The sequence below is a fragment of the Gekko japonicus genome, unplaced genomic scaffold (genome assembly GCF_001447785.1).
Source record: "Gekko japonicus isolate JY-2015 unplaced genomic scaffold, Gekko_japonicus_V1.1 scaffold21, whole genome shotgun sequence".
Classification (NCBI taxonomy): domain Eukaryota; kingdom Metazoa; phylum Chordata; class Lepidosauria; order Squamata; family Gekkonidae; genus Gekko; species Gekko japonicus.
Genome location: NW_015173122.1, coordinates 409769 through 433137, shown reverse-complemented (window position 1 = coordinate 433137; position 23369 = coordinate 409769). Strand labels below are relative to the sequence as shown.

Here is a 23369-nt window from a genome sequence, read left to right as displayed (position 1 = left end):
GAGAAAAGGCTGCAATAAAAGCAGACTGTGAAGGGAATGGCAAGCAAACATTATGGGGCTGAAGGGCTTCTCTGAGAGGCTTTCCAGAAAGGGAAAAGATCCAGGTAAACGCTTGTCAGTAATCCAAGTGTGAACCATGCATAGAATTATGTCAGTTTGCTAAAATAGTCATGTAGGGTGAGCCTGTGTTCGTTTAATATTGCGAGACCTTGTATGTGCAATGGGTTAATTCAGGACTCACAGCAGCCACTGTTTGGGCTGCAGAAACTACGTGGCTGTTGATTAACTATGTGGCTGTTGACCTCCTGTTCTGAAATTTGGCATTGTTAGGTTCTTTAACTATGAAAAGTTGCAGACTGCTCTCCATCAGAACAGATGTGAGATGAGCACTTCTATTAAATCAGTTTTACTTTGTAAAAAATGGAAATTATTAGAATGTGTACTTAGCGTCAGTTTAAAACGGGTTACAACTGCAACACACTGAATGGCTCATTCACCAAGTAGGAAGAAGGTGGAACAGTTTCACACATCTCTGTTCCCATCTGGGAAAGTCGAATGGTATCTAGAGGTAAAACTGGCCTTTCCCCATTTCAGGGCCCAAGCAGAGGAATTGATTTTTTCTGCATTTGAACTGATTAGAGTTATACACTTTTAAGCCCATCAATGGACTAAGGAGTGTGTCAACTCCTCTTGGAGTGTCTCTCTGTATTTAAAAACCAAATCACAATGTCAGCAATATCTGACACATCCTTTTATTCAGCCACCAAGATCCAAAGACGATATATCCAAGATCCCTCTGTGAACTCTTGTAAAGAATTCTGCTTTGCACCATTTTCTAAAACTTGCCTCCCCACTTAGGCAGGTAGAGTGCAAACACTGCAAAAGTGAGTTTAAAAAAACTATTTTAATTCCATTTTTTATTTTGTGACATCAGTGCCCCCTGACTTATTTAAAGGCCCCCCGAATTACAAATTCCTGGCTACGGGCCTGGTGGGTATCCTCTTGGCAAATGGAAGAAGGTTCATTCTGCAGTGCAGGAACCACTAAAAGATTTGGCACCAAGTGGTGGCAGCTTCGACCAGGTTGCATTAGTGAATAGAAAGAAAAGACTCACCTGTGATTCTAATTCGCTGAACAAGTCTAGTGGGAGAAACAGGTCATTTCTGTCTAGAGGTCCTAGTCTGTGAAGAGCTTGACAGAGTAGAACAAGCACTTGGCATGGAATAGGCAGCCAAGGTGATGTTCCTAAGAAAGGGCACATAACAATGTGCTCTAGGTAAGCGTCGAGCAGCTTTTGTTTTACATTTCTTACTTGTCTTCAAAGGTGATGCAGTGGTGTTTCTGTTGCAGTTAGCAGTGGAAATGCTGACTTATCACAACTGGTCCTGGACTACCGTGTGCATGTGTACAGTGCTGTCAAGTTGCAGCTGAGTTACGGCGACCCCAGCAAGGGTTTTTTGAGGCCAGTGAGAAGCAGAGGGGGCTGGCCATTACTCAGTGGTTTCCTTTCCAAGTATCGACCCTGCTTAGCTTCCCAGACCCGACCAGATCGGGCTATACCTTAGCAAGAAAAACGAAACAGTCCTTTACAACGGAAACAACTGTACATTTTTTTGTTTTTGTTTTTAAAAATATGCGCATATGTGTGTGCACATGCATGTGAATGCGTATGCACCTGGAAGACATGGTGACCTCTGGTGACTGATCCCCGACTGGGGGCCTGGAGGATCTTCAGAGAGGTAGCTAAGTAAAACCTGTCCCTGTCCTCCTGACTGCTGGGATTTCAAGGAGGTCTCCCATCCAAGTACGTGCTAGAATCAACCCTGCTTAGCTTCTGAGATCTGATGAGACTGGGCTTGCCTGGGCTATCCAGGTCAGGAAACAACTGTGCATACGGAGAGCCTACCAGCTGCATGCAGAGCCTCCTGTGTGCAATCACCATGTTGTCTGAACATGGGCAATACACATTATTACCATACATGTACAGCTCTGGTGAATTAGAACTGACTACAGGATTTTTTTCCAGAGGCCACACTTACATATAACCAAGGAGGTGTATGCATGCTAATTACTTGCATCAACAATATGGTGATGCTACATGTTGGGAGAATCACTGCCCTTTAAGTACAGTTGGTTGGCCCTTGAGCTTGGATCCAGCCTTCTTTCTTAGGGTGCAGTCAGACGGCGTGCTGGGAGTGGTTTAAATTGCTCGGGCCCTGATGCGGTCTTTTTTTAACCTGGAGAATCGCAATCACACTCACCTCCTTGCCCCGGATCGCTGCGCAGCCACATTGCTCCCCGCCATCCACATGCGGGAGTGTGCGTCGCTGTTGTTTTCCTCTCTCTCTCAGTTTGGGCATGTGCACAGGCAGCCATCTGTAGAACTAAAATTTTCGCTCGTGCGCAGAACAGCGATTTCCACTTCAACCCGACTGCTGTAACACTTCCCTTTAAACTTTAAAGGAACGCTTCCCATAAACATTTACCCCGAAAATGGCCTCCGTGAGATCCCAAACTCGTCTAAAAGCTAAAACTAGGCACTGTTTAAACATTATTTTTAATAATGCGGTGGCAGACCTCCGCCTATGCGCACACCGCCAACGCTTTAAAAAAATGGCGGGCGAAAAGTGGAAGCCTCGGGCAGCTTTCGAGCAGGGAGGGGGTTTAAACCGGAAGAGGCTGGACACCGGAGGAGCGATCAGACATCAGAAAAGTGCGGCTGGAGCTGGAGAATCAGGAAAACACCACTTGGGGACCTGGTATCAAAATACTCCGGGTTAAAGCGGTTTTGAGCCGGAAAGCGATGGCTGGGGACGGGAGGCAGATGTTGACTGTGTGATCGTGCAGATAAAAATCCGTTTCTGAGGCGGGCCAAAAGCGGACTAAACGGCCCGTCTGAACGCACCCTTAGTCTCACAGAACACCTTTCTCTAATATTTTCTCTAAAGAAATAATTCTCTAAAGAACCACCTTTTTAATTGAGACTCAAGGTGGATCACACCATGCAAACTGATGCAGTCAGCAGGATGGTACATCTAATAAACAATGTACACATGAACACCTGAGGCTGCAGAACAAACTTAAGAGTTAAGACCAACAAATTTTTATTCAAGGTATGCACGCATACGCACACTGAATCAGACTATTGGTCCATCCAAGTCAGTATTGTCTACTCAGACTGGCAGTGGCTCTCCAGGGTCTCAGGCAGAGAAAGGTCTTTCGCGTCACCTTGTCCTTTTAACTAGAGATGCTGTGGTTTGAATCTGGAACCTTCTGCATGCCAGGCGGATGCTCTACCACTGAGCCACAGACCCATGACTGCAGAACTTTGAAACAAAGCTGTCATCGGATTAAAACAACTATTAAACATGACACTTGAACAATGCAGAACATGGTATTACGTAAGAACATAAGAGAAGCCAATGTTGGACCAGGCCAATGGTCCATCCAGTCCAACACTCTGTCACACAGTGACCAGAAATACCAGGGGCCACCAGAAGGTCCACCAGCGGGGCCAGGAGACTGGAAGCCCTCCCATTATTGCCCCCCAAGCACCAAGAATACAGTGCATCACTTGCCCCAGACTGAGAGCTCCTATCTATGCCTTGTGGCTAATAGCCACTGATGGACCTTTGCTCCATAAGTGGAAGCACAAGGTGTTTCCCCAGGCCAATCCATTAGAATGTAGCCCCATTTCCTTTATAAAAATGTTAGTAGTTTTGTGAAATGCCAGGAGAGGGGGATCCTTCCTGACGTCCTCAAGAAGGCCATTCCACAGGGTGGGGGGGGCACTATCAAAACACCACGTGTCAAGGCAGTTGTTGATCTTGCCCCTTTGCAGGGTGGCACTGGCAGAAGGCTTTGCTCCCATCCCACATGGCTTTGGGTTCATGCAGGTCCCACGATTTTATCCTTCACTGGTGATTAAAAAAAAAAAAGTCTTCCCTTTCTTTTCTATCACCAAGAAAGCTTCTTGGCTTCAGCCTTTGGTATGCAAGTGTAGTTTGCCACCTAGTGGTGTATAACGCTAAAAGATCTAGAAATTCTGACAATCTTAGGATCTCCTGGCTATACTACACACAATGCCATATGAGAATGAGGATGCCTGACTATAATGTCTGAAAAAAGACAAATCAGTGAGCTCTAGGTCAAATCAAGCCTGAACTGTCCCTAGAAACTAAAATGACTAAACTGAGGTTTATTGTACTTTGGTTGCATCCAGTGTTCCCTCTAAGCTGAGTCAGTGTGAGCCAGCTCACAGTTTCTTAGCCTCCGGCTCACACATTTTTGTCTTAGCTCAGGAAGGGATGGCTCAAGAGCACACTAATTTATACAGTAGCCAAATTGCTCGCTCACAACTTTAATGCCAGTAGCTCACAAAGTAGATTTTTTGCTCACCAAGACTCCACAGCTTAGAGGGAACATTGGTTGCATCCTGAGAAGACGAGACTCACTGGAAAAGACAATAACGCAAGGAAAAGCTGAACGCAGCAGGAAGAGAGGAAGACCCAACATGAGATGGATTGACTCCATCAAGGAAACCACAGGCCCTCAGATTGCAAGACTGGATCAAGGCTGTTAATGATGGGACATTTTGGAGGACATTAATTCAGAGGGTCTGCGTTGGAAGTGGCTTGACAGCGCTTAACCTGTGAATGCACACAATGTCTGAAAAGGGGGTACAGAAGCTAAAAGTTTCCAGATGTGGATATACTTGGAGCTGCCTGTGACTGGAGAGAGTTTGCGGTCCTGGTGGAGGTAGGCTGAAGTTATTTACTAGAGGGAAGTGAGGGATTCGTGATATACAAACGACGAGACCACACTCCGGCAAGTCCGTATGCTAAAATTTATTGTAGTAGATGAGGAGGAGGAAAGAAAATTACACCAACAGCCCCCACTGACACTCACTGCACGTTAGCAAATTCAGGACAAGACGTGAAACGAATCAAAGTAAAAAGGGGGAAAGAAATACGTACTTTCTCAGGCTCGACAGTTCCATGAAACGTCCACTACAAGTTTTGCTCATCAAACCAACACTTCCTCTCTTGCACACAGGATAGCCACGCTCATCCCCAAAAAGCATCCTCGAAACAAGGCCCACTCAACCATGGTTCACCTCCCCAGGATGCCAAAGTTTAAAAGGGTGCTCGCTTTATAGGAAAGTGATCCACTCTTTGTGCTTTAGAAAGAGGAGTCTGGAAGTCATCACAGTTTGTAGGCTGGGTGAGACAGACTTCTGAAATGTTCTCCCATGATGAGAAAGCAAATGTGTGAAATATATTAAGAACATTATCTTGGACCCAGCAATGAGCAAGTGGAAATGTACTGTTTGCACACGATGTTCTGCGAGACCCAGCACCCTGCTAGTGCCCAGAACCTGTCTGCATACAGCAGGTAAACAGCTAAGGGCCAACATAAAGTTTTTTCACACTTATGGTGGCCCAAGGCCCCTAACATGTGGAAATCTGCCAAGGATCCAAGCCATTGATCTGTGAACATTTAATATTATTTTGTTGGTCAGCGTTCAAAAAGACAAAAGGCCCTAAATTCTAATTCTCACATTGAATATTCCAAAACGTTTTGCCCTGTTGGGTTCCTAAGATACCGTGAGTGTAGACACGAGTAAATTCCCCCACATCTCCTTAACTAGAGAATTTCTAGCTGGATGCACAATCAACCGTGGTGTTCCGTTCTTACACATTATCCTCCACCCCAACTTTCAGCGCGACTCGTGTGCATGAATAAAACTCTGCAAAACTGTAAGTTTCGTGTAATTGTGTCTTACTTAGGGTTGCCAGCTCTGGGTTGGGAAACACCTGGAGATTTTGGGGGTGGAGACTGGGGAGGGAGGGGTTTAGGGAGGGGAGGTGACAGATGAGAAAACCAACTCTGCCGTGTAGGAGTTTCAGAAGGATATAAAGCCAGAGAAGCCATCCTCCAAAACAGCCATTTTCTCCAGGGGAGCTGATCTTAAATCATCTGGAGATCAACTGTAATAACAGGGGATCTCCAGCTGCCACCTGGAGTTTGGCAACCCTAGTTTCACTGCATCAGGGGTTATTTTTGGTGAGTTTCACTTACGTCCCACCTTGCTCCCCAATGAGGACCCAAAGCAGCTTACACCATTCTCCTCTCCTCCATTTCATCCTCACAACAACCCTGCAAAGTAGGTTAGGCTGAGAGCCCAAGGTCACCCATCTAGCTTCCAGAGCTCAGTAGGGAACTGGAGCCTGGGTCTCCCAGGTCCTACTTTGACACTCTAGCCACCACACTATGCTCGCTCTCTATGGTTAACCATTTATATTATCACCTGATTACCTTCCTACAGCATGAATCTTTTTGACTTCCTAACAGTTCTAAAGGGTCAATAATAATAATAACTGTGTCTCATCGAGTCACAAACAACTTGTGGAAACCCCAGGACTATAGAGTTTCCAAGGTGAGAGGTGGTCCCTGGGTGGTCTCCCAAACAAATCCTAACTGTGGCCAACCCTGCTTAGCTTGCAAGCTCTGACAAGCTCACACGACACAAGGCAATTTGGGCGGCTCCCATTAGAAGAAGAGGAGGAGGAGGAGATTGGATTTATACCCTGCTCACTTGGAGTCTCAGAGCAGCTTACAATCTCCTTCCCTTCCTCTCCCCACAACAGACACCCTGAAGTAGGTGGGGCTGAAAGAACTCTTTGAGAACTGCTCTTGAGAGAACAGCTGTGAGAGAATTGTGGCTTGCCCAAGGTCACCCAGCAGCTGCATGTGGAGGAGTGGGGAATCAAACCCGGTTCACCAGACTGGTGTAGGGTCAAGCCAACTGCAGGGGTACTAAGAATGAATGGGCTTTCCCTGTTCCATTCCTTTCCTGTTCCAGAGGTTCACTCTGTTTTGTATTCCACTCCTTCTTGTTATATTAATTCCAGAGTTAGAGCATGCATAATATGTCAGCTCCATGACATCCCATCCTTTCCCCACAGTACATGACCACTGTGCAAAGCATATTGATAAAACACTGCGAGAGAGAGAGAGAGAGAGAGAGAGAGAGAGATTGAGAGAGAGAGATTGAGAGATTGAGATTCTTTTTGTGTGGTGCTTCACTCATGGTCATCTGCTTTATATATATATTTTAAAGCACCATACAAAAAGAATCTGGAGATCTGCCTTAATGCAGCTGTTCTGATTGGCAGTTCCCTAGGGTCTCAAGCAGAGGTCTTTCCTAACACCTGTTACTTGAAATCCTTTGACGGGAGACGCCAGAGACCGAACACATCAAGACCACTATTTCACATTAAGGTGGCTACTGTGCATTCTTCTATCAATCCCCACATCACTAATAGAGAGGACAGGAGATAAAGCCCAATTAAAATTATGTCAGCTCGCACCTATACAGTGTCACGTACAAAATCTGGAAATGAAATGAGAACAATTGAGCATTCTGGATGCATGCGTTCCCGTGTTGGAAACGAAAACGGGTAATTCAGATGAGGAGACTACCAGAAACACCCCCATTGCAAACACACAAAATCAACTGTGTGAGGGACAGGTTCCCTCATTTCCTCCTTTTTTGCTACATCTACTGTGGTAAGAACGAAACTGCTATTTTTCCTTATTGGCCAATGGTTAAGGAAGAGGAGAGTGATGTGGCAAAATGGCCCACAGTAACAGGTAATACATTTCTTTCACATAAGGTGGGCATTTCCTGTTCTCTAAAGCACATTGCACAAATTAAAATCTCCTTTTAAAAACTTTGTTTGAGTTATTACACTTTAGAAACCACACAAACCCAAAATCAATCCTGTTGCTTCAGTGCTGGGGGGGCAAGCGAGTCTTCATTAAAATAGTCCTTGTTAAAAATAGTGCACTCCCTCATGAAGGACGAACAAAAACGCACACAGAAGCCGCGTTGTCATTCTGCACACTTGTTGACATTTGGAGGGGTGGATTTGTGTACTTTGAATGTGAGAATCCAAACGACTGCGCAAGGAGAAAAGGGTTTTCTTTTCTTTTCTTTTTTTGTGGAGCTTCCCGAAATGTACTTTTAAGAAGTTCAGGTTTCCCGTAGGATTTTCAAAGCTGCACAATCAGTTTTGAAGACGACTGAAAAGGGTTTTTTTTTTAAGGATCCTTCAACAACCTTTGAGATTGTGTTTCTATCATATGGCAGTCTAACTTGCCTGATAATGCAGGGTATAAGAAAGCCAAGGTTTATTCTCTGATCCTCTCGCACCCTTTGCTGGCCCTTCAGCTGAGGGCCAGCAAGCTTTCCTTAGCGTCACACTCCAAAAGAAATACGGAACACCATTTGAGAGAAGAAGCCGTGGAACTGGAAGCTGGCCGAAACCAGCAAGAGAGAGAAGGAAGGTTCAATAAATAAAAGTTTTTTAAAAATTAATTTGTCTTCTCTTCCCTTAAAATCCTTCCCTGATCATGTGAATAGGGCAGAGGGTTAATTTTGAAGTGTCCCTTGTGAGAGTTCCGTTTCATTAGTTCATCAGCAAAGGGTGAGCTTTCTACTTGATGAAATTTTTAATTGTCCATCTTTGTCCTGTGCAGCTGCGGAGGATAAGATCCATACCCGACAAGCCTTTATTCTCAACTTCCAAACACCGTCCGGTCCCTTTATTGATAATCGCACCATTCTAAAATTAAAAACAAACACATAGAGAGACAGTTAAAGCCACTGTTGACTTTGGGGATTCCACCCTCAACAAGGACCTGACTGGAGGTGTTGACCAGGGTGAGCAACAGATGGCCAGTAAGAGATAAGGTTGCAAATTTATTTTAATGTACAGCCTCTGATAGCATTTGCCATTAACAGGACCAGGGGTAATTTCCTGCAGGAGCGGAGCTCCGGCAGTAAAGAGCCCAGGGGGCGGGCACATGCAACAAGCCCCACCCCCTGCTCCCAGCAGCCCCGGGCCACAAGGAGCAAGAAACAGCCAGGAAAGTTGCAGAGCCCCCCCCCGATAGCAATCCAAAACAGCCCAGTGGCACCTTTAAGGCCAAGGTTTATTCAGGTACAAGCTCCCCCTCCTCTGTGAGGGCAGATCTGCGCGTTCCCCCCCACGGCTAGCAATCCAAAAGAGTCCAGTGGAGCCTGAGCGGTGGGTGTTGCCTTCCGGTGATGTCAGGGGGCATGGCATATGCAGATAAGTCATGCTAATGAGATATGCTAATGAGCTCCTGCACCTCTTTTTCTATGAAATGACCCCTGAACAGGACCACAAATAGAATCCTTCCCCTGGACCTGCTAGGAATTCTGGTTCAGCAGGATGCTGTATGTGTGAATCACTCTAAACCAGGAACGGCCAAACTTGCTTAACATAAGAGAATAAATGTCAGATGTTTGAGAGCCGTGTGCTATGAACAAATATTACACAAATGTTTTTATTGAAAAATATGCACACTTGCTTTTTATTAACACTACATGAGACTGCCAAAAATAAAAACAAAAGGGGTAAAAATAGATATTGATAATATTTATTTGCTGAATGATATTTGTAGGTGGGGGGGGGCTTTCATAGAATCATAGAATGTCAGAGTTGGAAGGGACCTTGCAGGCCATCTAGTCCAACCCCCTGCACTCTGCAGGAGCACAGCCGAAAGAGAGCCCTACACAGGGGTCATTTTGTAGGAAAAGAGGTGCAGGAGCTCATTAGCACAACTCATTAGCATAACATTTGCATATGCCACACCCCCTGACGTCACCGGAAGTGTGTCAGAAGGCAACACCCATCGCTCAGGTTCGATTGGACTGTTTTGGATTGCTAGCTATTGGGGGGGGGGGAATGTGCAGATCTGTCCTCGCAGAGGAGGGAGAGCTTGTACCTGAATAAAACTTGTTCTTAAAGGTGCTCTGCAACTTACCTGGCTGCTTCTTGCTCTGACTGAGGGCTACTGGGAGCAGAGGGTGGGGCTTGTTGCATGTGCCCGCCGCCTGGGCTCTTTACTGCCGGAGCTCTGCTCCTGTGCGCTCCTGCAGGAAATGAGCCCTGGCCCTACAACATACCCGAAAAACGGTTGTCCAGGCTCCGCTTGAAAACGTCCAGCAAAGGAGCATCCACCACTTCCCTAGGCAGTCTGTCTCACTACTCAACCACTCTTACAGTTAGGAAGTTTCTCCTGATATTTAGCCGGTAACGACTCCCTTGTCATTTCCACCCATTAGATCTAGTCTTGCAATCCGGAGCAAGAGAGAATAGATCCGCTCCCATAGGCGTAATCTTCGTGGGGGCGGCGAGGCGTCAGCCCCCGCCGAAATTTTCAGGAAGGTGCTCAGCCTCCCCCGGGAGCCACCCTTACTCCTAGCAAAGCAATGCCTCTGGCCCAGCCCCCCCCCCCGGGAAATTGGAAAGTCTACACCCTTGTCGCTCCATCTTTGAGAACGCATTTAAAGTTAAAGCTGCTTTCTTTCTCTTCTCCCCCCTGCCTCAAGCCAACCCAGGAAGGGGAATTGGCTGGGGAAGAGAAGACCCTTCGGGGAGGGGAGGCATGCCTTCGCTTGCCCAGCAGCCCGGCCGGGAGCCACACAATCATGTGGCTCCCGAGCCGCAGTTTGGCCACCCCTGCTCGAAACAGATCGATTACAAGTTCCAGAACTTCTATTTGTGCTGCATTCCACTAGTTAGAAATGAATGCCAGACTTAGGTCATGTGTTCTTTGCCACCGTATTTTGTTCCTTTGCAACTTTTCTACGTTACCCGTGTCCGTGTCTGTCGTTAAAAGGTCGTGTTGCTGTGACTCTTCTGGGCAATTGCATCAAGATTCTTTCGAGGCACTGTTTTTCTGATGTGCGCATGTTTCCCTGCACATAAGTAGAACGCCACCCACACAAAAGGATCTCGATACATCAGTATGCATAGTCACCCCAAGACTGCTCCCCCCCCCCGAGTACTTTACAAATAAGACGTGCAGATTGGGAAATAGAAGGCAAAAATGGGTGAACATGAATCAAAACCTGAAGGAAACTGTACTTCACCTCTGCACAAATGTGGGGGGAAAACAGGACCACAGAAAATTCCCATTCAAAACTTCAAAATTGGGGGGAGGGGGAAATTGCAGTAGGGAGCACCCCAATAATATTTCTCTCTCCCATATTAGAGAGGTTCGTTCCCCAGATTGTGGAGGGGTGGTGGTGGAACACAGGAACTGTTTCTTGACATGTGTTACCACAGAGGTCATATGAAGCACAGATGATTTTGCCCTGGCGATTGTTAAATCTGGTAGAATTTCTACCCACACAATGGCCATGTCACACGTATGTATGACATCAGTACCTTGATGTTTCTTATGTGACTTTGATATGCTGTATAAGATAATTACTTGTCTACTTCCCTATGATTCATTGTACATAAGAACATGAGATCATAAGAGACGCCAATGTTGGATCAGGCCAATGGCCCATCCAGTCCAACACTCTGTCACACAGTGGCCAGAAATACCAGGGGCCATCAGGAGGTCCAGCAGTGGGGCCAGGACACTAGAAGCCCTCCCACTGTTGCCCCCCCCCCAGCACCAAGAATACAGTGCATCACTTGCCCCAAACTGAGAGTTCCTATCTATACCTTGTGGCTAATAGCTACTGATGGACCTCTGCTTCATATGCTTATCCAATTCCCTCTTGAAGCATTCCATGCTTGTAGCCACCACCACCTCCTGTGGAAGTGTAGACCCATAGCTAGGTAGACAACCACTTTGGAAATTCTATCTCCCCAGCAAACATACACAGTCTCTTCTTTCCAGGGCTCTCTAAGCCCTTAGAGGAGTAGTCACTGATCCCTCCCCCTTTTCCTTTGACTGACACTCAGCTGGTCTCAATATCCCATGTACCTTTTAGTCCCTGTCTGGCGCCTCACCCTGACCTGCCCCCACCTTCTCCTTTGATTAATTCCCCCCCCCCTTCCAGTTTGGAAATGGAAACTTTTGTGACTGCATCCAAACCTGTATGAAATTCCAGCGCTTATGGAGACTGCTCTTGACTTTCTCACAATCGAGGAGTTGAGGGGAATGGCTTTTCATGTTGTCCACCAGGCATCGGGTATCGGGCAGGAGAATTGTGGTCCCAAGAGCACCCAAATGAAGAAAGCCTTCTTTGGTGTAGCGGGCAAGCTGGATGAAGACAGAAGAAAGAGACAGATTACGGATGGTTAACTTGCACAGTGTTCATTTATTGGATATTCCGAGCCGCGAACGAATGGATGTCGTTCAAGGGCCATCATTTTGGGATGGTGTGAACACGTGCTCCTGCACACTGATAAAGCACCACGATGACATGTATGAGTGCATCAGGACTGGATGATAGGGCAGTCAGGTCCTTTCTGGCCAGCAGCAGGGGATGGGGGTGGGTTGGGTTGCCAGTTCCGGGTTGAGAAACTCCAAGAAGAAGAAGAAGAGGAAGAAGGGGGAGGAGGAGGAGGAGGAGGAGGAGGAGGAATTGATATCTCCCCCTTCACTACCTGAAGGAGTCTAAGAGCACCTTACAATCTCTTTTCCCTCCCCACAACAGACAACCTGTGAGGTAGGTGGGGGTGAGAGAGCTCTTTCGAGAACTGCTCTTGAGAGATCAGCTCTGAGAGAAGTTGTAACTGACCCCAGGTCACACCAGCAGTTGCATGTGGAGGAGTGGGGTATCAACCCCAGTTCTCCCAGATTAGAGTCCACGCTCCTAACCACTTGGGGTTAGGAGATTTGGGGGCAGAGCTTGAGGAGGACAGGGACCTCAGTGGGGCCCAGTGCCATAGAGTCCATCCTCCAGAGCATCCATTTTCTCCAGGGGCATTGATCTCTGTAGTCTGGGGGATGAGCTGCAATCCCAGGGGATCCCCGGGTCCCACCAGGAGGCTGGCATGAAGATATGGGACAGAAGGTACTGAATCTAAAGGAAGTATTTTGCACGTGCAAGTGCTCCTTGCAAAAATTCAGATTTTTTTTAAAAAAATCTGGAACAGTGGACTCCTCCTGATGCGTCCATTCCAGTTTGGAAACATGACCACGTAACATTCAGAACTCCGCAATCTGGGGAGAAATGTGGATGGGAAGGATTTCAGAAACATCCCTACCTGGGGTCTTGCACTCCCTTTCACATAAGCCCACAAGTTATTGTGAACACAACTACAATCTGTGTACAGTGTACGCTTGACTTTAAAAAATTACACACGTTGAGTCATCCTCATGTTACATTCAATGCATGTACCGTTGAACGTGTGATATGGACCAGAGGCTGCCCCCAAGGAGTCTGAATTGGAGGCTCCTCCACCAGAACAATGTCCTCCCCAGACCCTGGGGGCAACTCAGCACCTGCCCAGGACCTGGCCCACCAGCCCACCAGGATCTGCCTCCACCTCGCAGGAACAGAGGAGGCAGCAGGTTCATGCTGAGAAAGCTGAGAGGAAGCACAGTGCTAGACTAGTAGCCCATGCAATGCCCGGGGAACCAGATTAGAATCATGGGGTTTTCAAGGCAAGAGATGAGCAGAGGTGGTTTGCCATTGCCTGCTTTGGTTTAGCTACCCTGGTTTCTCATCCAAGTACTAACCATGGTCAGCCCTGCTTAGCTTCTGAGATCTGACAAGGAAGAAGAAGAAGAGGAAGAGGAGGAGGAGATTGGATTTATACCCTGCCCTTCACTCATACTATTCCCCAGTAGTCATGTATGGCTGCGAGAGTTGGACTATAAGGAAGGCCGAGCGCCGAAGAATAGATTCTTTTGAACTATGGTGCTGGAGAAGACTCTTGAGAGTCTCTTGGACTGCAAGAAGATCAAATCAGTCAGTCCTAAAAGAAATCAACCCTGACTGTTCCCTGGAAGGTCAGATAATGAAACTGAAGCTCAATACTTTGGCCACCAAATGAGAAGAGAGCACTCACTGGAGAAGACCCTGCTGCTGGGGAAGATTGAAGGTCAAAGAAGACGGGGACGGCAAAGGATGAGATCGTTAGACAGTGTCATAGATGCAACGAACATGAAATTGAGCAAACTTCAGAGGATGGCGGAAGACAGGAAGGCCTGGCGGTAGCTGGTCCATGGGGTCGCGAAGATTCGGACTCGACTGTGCAACTGAACAACAACAACAACTTCACTCAGAGTCTCAGAGCGGCTTACAAACTCCTTTCCCTTCCCCTCCCTGCGACAGACACCCTACCCTGTGAGGTAGGTGGGGTTGAGAGAGCTCCGACTGAGAACTGCTCTTTCAAGGTCATCCAGCAGCTGCAAGTGGAGGAGTGGGGAATCAAACCCAGTTCTCCCAGATTAGAGTCCGCACTCCTAACCACTACATCAAACTGGCTAGCCTGGGCCATCCAGGTCACAGTAGAGCTACACTGCCGCTAAAGCTGAGGATATTCTTGTTTATTTATTTAGAAAGTGAGTATGCTGCTTCTCAAGAGATTGACTTGAGGTAGCTCACAACTAAAGCAATATAGCAAAATCAAAGAAGCCAGGGGTGTTAGAAGCATAATTTTTTAAAAAATTGACCAGCCTAAAAATAAGTAAATCCATAAACTGATTGTGAAGCTAGAAGAAGAACACAAAATCGCTGAAAAATAAAATGGAACCCCTCAGTTAAAACCCTGGGTAAGAAGAAATGTTTTGGCCTGGCACCAATGCTCCCTCTAAGCTGTGGAGTCTTGTGAGCAAAAATCCTACTTTTTGAGCTCCTGGCATTAAAGTTGTGAGCCAGCGATTTGGCTCCTGCATAAATCAGTTTGCTCTGGAGCCATCCTTCCTGAGCCAGGACAAAATGTGTGAGCCGGAGGCTAAAAAACTGTGAGCTAGCTCACACTAACTCAGCTTAGAGGGAACACTGCCTGGCACCTAGTTGTCATTCCTCACAAGAATATAAAAAAGAGCTCTGCTGGATTGGAAACAAGTGCTGGGAAGCCGCAAGAAGGGCACAAAGTCAAAGGCCTGATTCTGTTGTCTGTCTCTGGTATCTGGTACTCAGTGGCCAACCACGTCCATATCTGGGAGTTCTGTTTTGCTAAAATCGTCACTTAAAGACCTTCCCTCCCATGTCCTTTTCTAACCCCCTCACAAAACCTTCTCAACCGGGCTGCCATTATTGTATCTTACCTTGGCAAAATTCCATAAATCAATTGCTGCGTTGTGTGCAAAACTGTTTCTCTGGTCTGTCATAAGAACATAAGAGAAGCCAGTGTTGGATCGGGCCAGTGGCCCATCTAGTCCACCTCTCTGTCACACAGTGGCCAAAAAGACCAGGTGCCATCAGGAGGTCCACCAATAGGGCCAGGATACTAGAAGTCCTCCCACTGTTGCCCCCCCCACAAGCACCAAGAATACAGAGCACCCCTTGCCCCAGACTGAGAGTTCCTATCTATACCTGCTCCATATGCTTATCTAATTCTTTCTTGAAGCCGTCCATGCTTGTAGCCGCCGCCACCTCCTGTGGCAGTGAATTCCATGTGTTAATCACTCCAGGTGGTAGCTGGAGATCATCTGTGATTACAACTTCAGGTGACAGAGATCAGTTCACCTGGAGAAAATGGCCACCTTGGAAGGGGGACTCTATGGCATTCTACCCCACTGAAGTCCCTCCCCCTCCCAAACCCTGCCCTCCTCAGGCTCCACCCCTAAAATCTCCAGGTATTTCCCAACCCAGAGCTGGCAAACCTAGCAGTGGGCAAGGGTGTAGACTTTCCAATTTCCCGGGGGGGGCTGGGGCTCGACCAGAGGCATTGCTTTGCTAGGAGCAAGGGTGGCTCCCGGGGGAGGCTGAGTACCTTCCTGAAAATTTCGGCGGGGGCTCACGCCCCGCCGCCCCCACGAAGATTACGCCTATGGCAGTGGGTATAAAATGCTGTTAGTTTGAATACAGTTTAATTGACTGTTTATTTTAGGGAATACAATCACACAGTAATAGTGAAAAATCTCCCCCGACCCCTTCTCTCACTCCACTGTCTGTTATAGGCAGTGGCATACCAAGGGTAAGGTCGTGGTAGTGGTCCATCCTAGGTGCTGGGGGTGCTTGAGCATTCCCCTGACTCGCCTGGGGCTGGAGCTGTGGTATGCCAAAGTGCAAGGGCGCCACTGGCACCTGTGGCCACTGGATGCAGGCTCTGGTTGGGTGTGGCTGTGGACTGGGCGGCCCCTGGACCATGAGGTGCAGCCCCTCTACGCCATACACCCAGTCCTCTGCTGCAAGCGCTACTCACTCTCTGCTGGCCTGAGCTGGACTTGTTGACCATCGCTATGCTGCTTGCCAATGACAACCTGCCATGCTTTGCACCCTTTCCCAGCCAGGTGGTGATGTGCCTCCGCGTGGAAGCGACGCTGGCACTGCAGGGCCCAGGTGTCATGGGCATGGATGGGGATGAGCTGACAGAGCCTGCAGAAACCACAGCTGGCCCCTCTGAAGCAGCAGAGGAGGGTAGCTGGCAAGTGCCTGTAACAGCAGTCTTCACACCTGGCCCAGAGAAGAAGGAAGAACTGCAAGCTGAAAGTCCTCCTGACTCACCCCCGCATGTGACTCATTTAAGGGAGCGACTGTGGCAAAACTTAGCAAGCAGACGAAGAGAGGCCAGTGAGGGAGACGCTCAGCCAGCCCAGAGTTCTAACAGGAGCCTGGCCAATCATGCAGCTGGCTAATTGGTAACAGCATTTAACTCCATACTCTGGGCAGTACCCTTTGTGGAAGCAACAAGTCAACGTCGTGCTGCTAGCATCCACTCCGCCTCGGCTCTTGAACCTAGACCTTTGGACCCCCTGACTTTGGACTTGGCTCTGTGTTCCTGGCTCCTGACCCCGGCTTGGCTTTTTGGACTTTGCACTGTCTTCTTGGCTTGTTCTGGACTCCCTTTGACTGGCACCCCAGCCCGTGACACCAGGTCTGGTAGGCATGGGCCCAGGATGCCGATGCTCACGCTGCACTACGTTGCCCACCTGCCCAGCGCCCAATTTTTGTGGTGCCATGCAGTGTGGTGCTGGTGCACTCCCTGCTCAGCTGCTGGGCCCCCATCCGGCTGCTCTTCTTCACCCACTCTGGGTGTCAAATATGCTAGGTACGCCACTGGTTACAGGAGGAGCTTAATTTTTCAGTGTTTCCATGCAGATAGATAGCCCTGAAGCATTTTTAAAAAAGAGTCACGATGCAAATGATTAGAGGGGAAAGAAGCCAATCCCCTGATGTCTGACGAAGGGAAGAAATGAAAATTGGAAAGAGCAGGAAGAACAGAATGACACTGAGCTGGTTTGACAGGCAGCTGAAGGAAATGAGCTTCAGTGAGAAATTTTAAATTCAGAACAGCAGACCGGAGAAGAAAACACCATTTTGTAAAAAAGAAACAGAAAAAAAAAGAAACCCATCTTCTTGCCCACAGATTTTTTTTTAAACAATCTATCAGTCTAGTACTTTCTTATCCAGCCTTTCTGAGTAAAAGGTCAAGTCTCCCATTTTGTGTTCACAACAATCCTGTGAGGTAGGGAAGGCTAAAAAGGGAGAGTGACTGGCCCAAGGATGCCCTATGGGCAGGGCCGGCCTGAGGTTTTTTTTTGCACCCTAGGCGGGGCTACCTTCTGGCGCCCCCCGTGCACCCAATTATGGAGTTGCCAACCTCCAGGCAGAGCCTGGAGAGAAGGAAGTCCTACTTCTCTCCCCCTTTAGGCGAGCGAGGAGGAAGCGGCGAGGTTTCCGGGCACCCAAACCAAAACACCTCACATTTGGATTTACAAAAGCCGACCCCGGGCGGAGGGGGAAGGTGAGGCAACCTTGCACTCCCCTTTCACGCCCCCCCATGCCGCGTGGCTGGGGGCAGCAATAGCACGCGGGGTTTTGGCGCGGGGGGGAGGCACAGTTCGGCACCCCATCCAGGGCCCGGCGCTCTAGGCGAATGCCTAGTTTGCCTAGTGGGTGAGCCGGCCCTGCCTTTGGGTTTCACAGGGGAGCATGGATTTGGAATCAGGTCTCTCCCTCCACCCCCTGAACATTCTAGCCACTACACCACGCCGGCTTTGAGGAACAAGTTCCGGCTTTGCCATAGAAGCTCACTGGGTGACTAAGGGCCAGTCAGTCTCTCTCAGCTTAAGCCACCTCATGGGTGTTCTGTGAGGATAAGACGGAGGAGGGGAGAACACTGTTGTACTCTGCTTTGCATCTTCCAGGAGGAGAAAAGTGGGGTAGAAATATCTAAACGAATAATTTTAAAAATACATCTGAACAGGGGGAAAACACGATTCCCTTCCATCCTGCTCTCTGCAGGCTGGGCCAGTCAGGCCTCCTCAGAGGGCTGCCAACCTCCAGGTGGCACCTGGAGATCTGCTCTTTTGATCTCCAGACGACCAAGATCAGTCCCTCTGGAGAAAATGGCCACTTTGGAGGATGGACTGTACAGCATTACACCGCAATGAGTAGGGTTGCCAGATCTTACCTGTTGTCAGCAAGCTGCCAATGTGTTTCCCTGTACTCTGTGTATGCTCTGATGTTTCACTATGCTCTGTATGTATTCTTATGTACCCTTGTCTTTGGGTATGCGCTTGTTTGCTTTCACTTTCCCATGTATGCCTGTTTATACGCTTAATTGCCTAGTAGCAGGAACGTCCGTATCTCTCAAGGCCGCAGGTGGTTGCTGCAGTATAGTAGTTTGGGTGATCTCATGGCGTTATCCATGAGAAGCAGCATGTTATGAGTAAGTAGGAGCGTTACTTCCCAGGCTCAATGGCGTGTGCGGGAAGTCCCGCAATTGGGCCTCAGCTTTTTGAATTTCCTATAATCTATGGGGATCCATGCTTGTTCCTCATTCTGAACAGTGATCCTGTTATGCACCTGTTGCTTCAAATAAAGAAACCTCTCTTCTGCAAGTGTGTTCTTCGTTGATGCGATGGGAGTCTGACACCTGTCTGCCGGCAGGGGGCTCCTGGCTTGGTCCCAGTGTCTTTTTGGCGTGCGTGCTTTGCACGTGCACTGTGATGACATCACCCAGAAGGGAAGACATTGTGCTGGGCACGTTGTACGGGGACGCTCTAGCATCTGGCTAAAAACTCTATGGTCACCATAGAGTTTTTAGCCAAATGCGAGAGCATCCCCTGTGCGTTGTGCTCGGGTGACGTCATTGCACTGGGCATGTCGGGTGCCGTGGGGCTCTTCAGGGGCAGGGCTCCCCCCGCCAGCCAGCTTGCCAGTGGTGGATTGGGCCCCCGAAATCAGGGGAACCCCCGCCCACATCAGGGGGCTGACAACCCTACCACTGAGGTCCCACCCCACCCCCAAATCTCCAGGTATTTTCTAACCCAGAGCTGGCGACCCTATATCGGGAGCAGTGCCCTCCGGTCTAGGCAGCGAAGCCTGAGAGCATCCACAGGAGCCGGCAGCCAGGAGCTGGAACTGGAGACAGGGAGCTGTGGCGCTGGCTCACACCTAGTGGGCGGGCAGATCCAGCAAGGCAGCTTCCCCGAGCTTCAGCCTAAATAGGCTGGGAAGTAATCAGCTGCCGTGCTGAGCTCCTGGTGCTGCACGGAACCAGAAGACCAAAATAATGAGAGCTGCCACCCATCACCACAACCTGGCAAGTTCTGAACATGTGCCACCTGTCGGTACCAGTGTTCCCTCTAAGCTGAGTTAGTGTGAGCTAGCGCACAATTTTTTAGCCTCCGGCTCACACATTTTTGTCTTAGCTCAGGAAGGCGGGCTCCAGGGCAAACGAATGTATGCAGCAGCCAAATTGCTCGCTCACAACTTTAATGCCAGTAGCTCTCAGAGTAGAATTTTTGCTCACAAGACTCCATAGCTTAGAGAGATCATTGGTTGGTACTGGCTTACTATGCGCATGTCAGCAGTGGCTGCCCACCATATTGGAACACGGGCTGAATGATGTTTTAAAAATGTTGCTTATTTTAAAGAGCAAAGAAATGACATATATAGACAGGGCGAGAGAAAAATGGACGTTCTGACTGGGATCACTTAATTTCGACACACATAATTTGTGTCCATCACTAACAGAGACGGATATCCTTTTACACTGACCAATATCCTTTTACACTGACCAATATCCTTTTACACTGACCAATACAAATTCTAACCTGAGGGCCCCACCCATGGCATGGATACAGGATTGCTGTGTGGTTTTCCTGCGGTCCTTGGTCCAGGCAAACGTCTTTCACTTTGTTGTTGCGGAGCTGTAAGAAACCAAAAAAGCAAAATAAATCCCTGTATGGTTCTTAAGCCCTTACTTGGGTAGCTCAGGCTAGAACGATCTCATCAGACTTTGTAAACTAAGCATGGTTGGCTCTGGAAGATCGCCAAGGAAGCCCAGAGTTGCTACACAGAGGCAGGCAATGGCATACCACCTTTGAATGTCTCTTGCCTTGGAAACCCTACGGGGTCGCTGTAAGTCGGCTGAGACTTGACAGTAGTTTCTCCACCACTGTGGTTCTTAAGGGACATGCATGCTGTTGGAAATGTGTGACTTGCAAGGTCTAGATTCCAGTCATTATACTTTTACCTTCTGTACTATTGTTTAGACTGACCTGGAAGGGAAACTTGGCTCAGAGCCAATGGGAAGATAGCCCGGGAAAATCTAAGTCCGTTTACTAGCAATCATTGGTTTACTGTGTTCAGGTGACTTCTTTCTAGGGGTCAAGAAGAAGAAGAAACTCCATTGTTGTGTGACCATGTGTTCTGTGCTGTAAGGATGTAAAGATGTAGGTCTAGATATCTCTTTTGTTTTGTAGCTTTCCATGTGAACCCTTCCCTTAGAAATAAAGATTTTTACACATGCAATCAAATAGCTTCCAATTATTGCCATAAAAATTTAACAGGAATGCAATTGGTATCTCAAAGTTTGTGTTCCCTGCAGTTTACGTGTCCATCCATCTACTGTATTTCATATATGTCCCGAAACAATTTTATTTAATGGCTCTATTTTCAATCAAAAACGTCGAGGCGGGGAAAACGTATAGGAGTCAGAAAAACTGCTGAGTCCTTTGAAATGGTAATCTCTGGAGGGCTCTCTTGTATGAGGAACACAGTACAGTTTTGACAAAACGGCAAAATACACATTCATAAATAATGATTTTAGAATGAAGCTGTCAAAAAGGAAACATCAATGGAAATTATTTAATTGGGGTTAGTAGAATTCCATTCCTCAGATCTTTTCTCAGGCTATTGAACCAGCAGGTGATAAATATGCCTTCACAGGTATCACATTCCACAATAGAGGGCCTAGACCTGAAATAAGTTATTTTCTGGATAATAATAATTTATTAATTTGCTATTTCTCTGGAGCTATTATTTGCCCCATTAGGGGGAACGTATGGGAAACACTCAGACAACTGGTATGATAATTCCTGAAGGGTAACTGTAATGATTCCATTTTTGGTGTGTGTTTCTTTAAATGTTTAGTTTGACTACAGTTTATTATTTATTTATTTATTTAGACATTTTTACCCCCGCCCTCCCCGCAAGCGGGCTCAGGGCGGCTTACAAGGGGCGAAAGTCCATGCATAAAATCCAATAAAACAGTAAAATCATAATAGTAACAAATCCTGCTGGCATTGCCACCATTGGTGGTGGTGGCAGCGGCAGCCCCTATGTGAAAGCCTGGCGGAAGAGCTCCGTCTTGCAGGCCCTGCGGAACTGCATAAGGTCCCGCAGGGCCCTGATCTCCTCTGGGAGCTCGTTCCACCAGGTAGGGGCCGCCACTGAGAAGGATCTAGCCCTGGTCGCAGCCCTGGTCTTTTAGAGGGAGCATTGATTACAAGTGATCTCCAAGCTACAGAGAGCATTTCCTCTGGAGAAAACGCCAGCTTCAGAGGGTGGATTCTATGGCATTCCATCCCTGCTGAGCTCCTCTGCAGGCTCCACCTCCAGATCTCTAGAAATTTCCAACCCAGAGCTGGCAGCCCTACTGAGGGCCTACATCAAAGCCAAAGGTTAATAAGCAGGGCTTGCATTCAGTAGGGCCTGTAGCAAATTATGTCAAAACAGATAAATCCGGAGCTTGTACAGTCCACCCCTATGTCTATTGACCTAGAAGTAATTCTTAATTTGTTCAGTGGAACTTACTTTTGGGGAAATATTATTCTTATTTATTATTCTTATTTATTTGATTTATATCCTGCCCTCCCACTAGGGCAGGCTCAGGGCAGCTTACAACATTCATAAAGCATAAATACAGTTAAAAACATCATCAGCATATAAATAACTTAAAATTAACAATCATTTAAAACATATGAAAACGCTTGAGCAACAGTTCTTTATGGTATAACTCGGGTGATTGTTGGGTAGTTATTCTTACACATCAGCTCAGTTCTATATATATATATATATATATATATATATGAGAGAGAGATTAGACTGAGTGTCTAAGCCTGTCAGAGTAGAGTTTGGCATTTGAAAGACTGTGACACCAAGCTTTGCCGGTTATATTTACAAGTTCCTTTCTTCAGCGACAATTCAAAATAACCAGAAACCTATTTTGTTCTTTATTAAATAAATCATTTTTTGTTTAAACTTATCCCAGCAATCAGAATAGTCCTTCCTCAGGGCCATACAGTCTTCTGAAGTGCCCAGACCAAAAAAGGGAGATTTGGATTTTTAAAATTCCTGGTGGCAGTAGAAATCTACCAAGTTCATGTACACAGAGTGTGTTTTAAAGGTAAAACCGTCTCCCCAATAAGCAAGGACCTCATAGTAACCATGTTAGCCTATAAGAGAGTGTTGAACGGCGGGCATCTTTTAAGGAGGGAAAGGAGAGAGATTGGGGTTTGCTGTTTTATTTTGGTTTTTAACCGAAGGTGCTTGTAACTATTATCGTAAGCTTCCCTGAACCACGAGGACAGGTAAGATACAAATCTTTTAATACATAAATAAATAAATTTCAGCTCTGGAGCTAGGGTTGCCAGCTCTGGGTTGGGAAATGCCTGGAGGTTTTGGGGGGGTGGAGCCTGAGGAGGGAGGGGTTTGGAGAGGGGAAGGGCCTCAGCAGGGTATAATGCCATACAGTCTACCTTTCAAAGCAGCCGTTTTCTCCAGGTGAACTGTTCTCTGTCACCTGGAGATCAGTGGTAATCCCAGGAGATCTCCGGCCACCACCTGGAGGTTGGTAACTCTACCTGGAGCATGCATTTTCGGGTCAGAAAAATGGCTCGAGAAGAGAGGAAGTACTTCCTCCCACTGCTCCCTGTGGTTGTTGGCTCCACCACACTTCTCCATGTGTTTACGCAGGCCTTGCAGAATCAGAAGGCAGCCTGGCAACCTCTGAAGTCCTTTCCACCTGAAAGCTGCAGAGATGCCAGATGGCCGGTTTGTGGCCCTGCCAGGATTGGGCTAGATTTTTTTTCTTGAGCAGCCTCCAAATTATGCCCTGCAGATCTTATCAGAAAGTGACTGAAGGAAAGTAGGACACAAAGAAAGATCAAGGGCACTTTAT

General features: G+C 47.5%; 1 protein-coding gene across 1 annotated transcript in view; it reads right to left on the bottom strand.

The window, feature by feature from the left end:
* Nucleotides 1–8417: 8417 nt before the first annotated feature.
* Nucleotides 8418–23369, bottom strand: part of LOC107119420 (putative polypeptide N-acetylgalactosaminyltransferase-like protein 3) — a 66501-nt gene continuing 51549 nt past the window's right edge. The window contains exons 4-6 of the mRNA XM_015421886.1: nucleotides 20020–20115; nucleotides 11932–12099; nucleotides 8418–8630 (exon numbers count right to left, since the gene is read on the bottom strand). Of these exons, the coding sequence (XP_015277372.1) occupies nucleotides 8502–8630; nucleotides 11932–12099; nucleotides 20020–20115 (393 nt within the window). The 3' untranslated portion in view covers nucleotides 8418–8501. The remainder of the gene's footprint in view (nucleotides 8631–11931; nucleotides 12100–20019; nucleotides 20116–23369) is intronic.